Source organism: Centroberyx gerrardi, chromosome 22, assembly GCF_048128805.1.
Source record: "Centroberyx gerrardi isolate f3 chromosome 22, fCenGer3.hap1.cur.20231027, whole genome shotgun sequence".
NCBI lineage: Eukaryota > Metazoa > Chordata > Actinopteri > Beryciformes > Berycidae > Centroberyx > Centroberyx gerrardi.
Genome location: NC_136018.1, coordinates 2,671,782 through 2,674,261, shown reverse-complemented (window position 1 = coordinate 2,674,261; position 2,480 = coordinate 2,671,782). Strand labels below are relative to the sequence as shown.

The window sequence follows — 2,480 nt, the reverse complement described above, 5'->3', positions numbered from 1 at the left end:
TTCCCGAATTAAGTGCTGATGAAAGTGCTTCCTCTTCGTAAACTGGTCGGTTACTTAGAAGAAATCCCCGTCATTCATAAATTTGTTCATTCGGATGTAGAGAGAGAGAGAGAGAGAGAGAGAGAGAGGAGGGAGGAAGAAACCAGGAACGATGACTAACCGGACGGAGCGCTTCTGCTTTTTCAGGCCTTAAATATCCGACGTCTCCAGAAGCCTGACAGTTCATCCAGCTGGTTGGAGAAGAAAGAGGAGCAGACTGAAACTACTTAACTTAATATTTATTCATTTATTCTTTCATTTACACTTTTACACTTTCTTATCTTGAAAATGGCGAGCTGTGGAAACCTGCTGAAGAGCGCGCTGGTGGTCGTCGTCTTGGTCGCTCTGGCTGGATCAGGAACGGCAGGTGAGTTTGCGGCTTTAGAAACAGGAAGTAGACGTGCAGCATGCGGATGATGAAGTTGTTTTTTGTGATGTGAGCGATTTGAATTAATATTTCTCTTCTCTATCTATCCATCTGTAGCTGAGAAGCTGGCATCCTGCTGTAAAACAGTCACCAACCAGGAGATAAAAGACCCGATCTTAGGATACCTGATCCAGCAGAGGAAGCTTCCATGTGTCCTGGCTGTCATGTAAGAAGAAACAAACTATATATCCACTTTGACTGAAGCATTACCTGAAATTCATCATTCAGTATCTCCAAAACATTGAGGATCCAGTCTGTAAAAGTATTACCATCTTGTTGACTTAAGGTGCCCCCTCTTCTTTAGCATGTAACAAAATTTCTTTAAATTTGTACGGAAGCCCTGAAAGGCAAGATGAAAAAAAAAAAAATTGCGGCCAATTTCTAAGTTTATCTTCAGACAATTTAGTAACTTGTTTGGACGACTTAATAAGTCGTTTGAACGAGCTAAAGTTGTCTGAACGAGATAAACAAGGTGAAAAAACTGTTTTCACCTTTCAGGACTTCTGTAATTTGGTGGACACCTCAATTTGCAACGACTTTTAACTCCTCTATTTACCTTTACTTCATACCAAGTCCTAGCTCACCAGCTTGTATTCAGAGATAAAAAGTCTTAGTAAGTGTAATAATGTTGCGTCTGTGTGTCTGTTGCAGTTTCCAGACAGAGAAAGGTCTGTTCTGCAGTCAGTTAAACGCTCCCTGGGTTCGCCGCAAGATCGCCGACTTCGAGTAAGTTTCAGATTCACTCTCATTCACTCTCACACTAAGTCACTCGCTCACTCTTTCACACACTCATACACTCAATTGTCTTTGCAGCATGGTACAAGACTCTCTCTCTCTCACACACACACACACACACACCTGCACACCAACAACTAACCTTATATCATTTTGTTTTTACTATCTTCCTCACAGGACAGCACGCAGAACTGCAACATCTTCCTCCAGGCCTTCCCCCTCCACTCCCTCCACTCTCCTCTCCCTCATCACATCCACCGCCTCTCCTCCTTCCTCCTCCTCCTCGTCCTCCTCCTCCTCCTCCTCCTCCTCCTCATCCCAGTAGGCCGGCCTCCTCTCCAGCTCCAGCCAGTGAACTCGAGGACAGAAGTTTGTCAGGAAGTGAAATATTGAAGCATCAACGTTGATAAGAGCAGATCTTTGAAATGGCACTTGAGCAACATATCTTAAACTATTAATTTATGTTGAATATTTTGTTTGTTTTGATGCCTTATCAGTGACTTTATTTATTCATTTTTAAATTAAGTATGGCAACTCCAAAGTCAAAAGTTATTTATTACCAAATGTATTTATCAATGTTTACAAGTGATATTAGTTTGTTATTTTGTTCATCATCACCTCCTCAATGTGATGTTTTTATCAAGTTTATGCAACTTTGCTGAAAAAGTCCACTCTGTCATTTATGAAATCTTCCTACGATAAATGTTTTTGGCTATTTATTTTTTTATTTGAAAGCCTGTGATAACTTTTCATCCAAAGGAGAAGTTGTGCAACTGTGGAAACATTCATCATAAATAAATTATGCAGATTCTGTAACCTTGAATCAGGTGTTTATCTGCGTTTTTATCTCTCTTCGCATTTTTACTGCAAGAGTAAGAAGGAGGGCTGCAGGAGCCAGGGGTGAAACCCTAACCCAGACACACACTCTCCTCCATCACACAGACCTATTATTCCACCAGAAAGCAGACAACCATGCTGCCTCTGACAGAGTTCAGCATGATGGACAGCACAGTAGCCCCAAACAGCCACACATATAAAACAATCAAACAATACACTAGAGAAACAACAAAACTGCACAGTGCAAGTTGACTCAGCAGCCTGACCATATAACCTCAGTAGGCCTTCTAACATGATGGACAGCTATAATGCTACCAGACACTACCTTAGACTTGGCTCATGGATAATTACCCTACAGTCCTAGATAAACATCTAACAGCCAAGTGCATGTAGACAACTCACTTAAATGGAACCCTATAATAAGATCACAAGCACTCAATAT

At 41.3% G+C, this 2,480-nt stretch overlaps 1 protein-coding gene across 1 annotated transcript; it reads left to right on the top strand.

Moving 5' to 3' along the window:
* Nucleotides 1–242: 242 nt before the first annotated feature.
* Nucleotides 243–2,012, top strand: LOC144543495 (uncharacterized). Its single transcript, XM_078291452.1, has 4 exons — nt 243–406; nt 524–632; nt 1,118–1,192; nt 1,379–2,012. The coding sequence occupies exons 1-4, from the start codon at nt 328–330 to the stop codon at nt 1,524–1,526; spliced, it is 411 nt and encodes a 136-aa protein (XP_078147578.1). The 5' UTR covers nt 243–327; the 3' UTR covers nt 1,527–2,012.
* The last annotated feature ends 468 nt before the right edge of the window (nt 2,013–2,480 follow it).

Coding starts and splice junctions, on each gene's coding strand:
- LOC144543495 (XM_078291452.1), top strand. CDS start 328: ATGGCGAGCTGTGGAAACCTGCTGAAGAGCGCGCTGGTGGTCGTCGTC. Junction 633..1,117: donor CCATGTGTCCTGGCTGTCAT/GTAAGAAGAAAC, acceptor TGTCTGTTGCAG/TTTCCAGACAGAGAAAGGTC. Junction 1,193..1,378: donor CGCAAGATCGCCGACTTCGA/GTAAGTTTCAGA, acceptor TCTTCCTCACAG/GACAGCACGCAGAACTGCAA.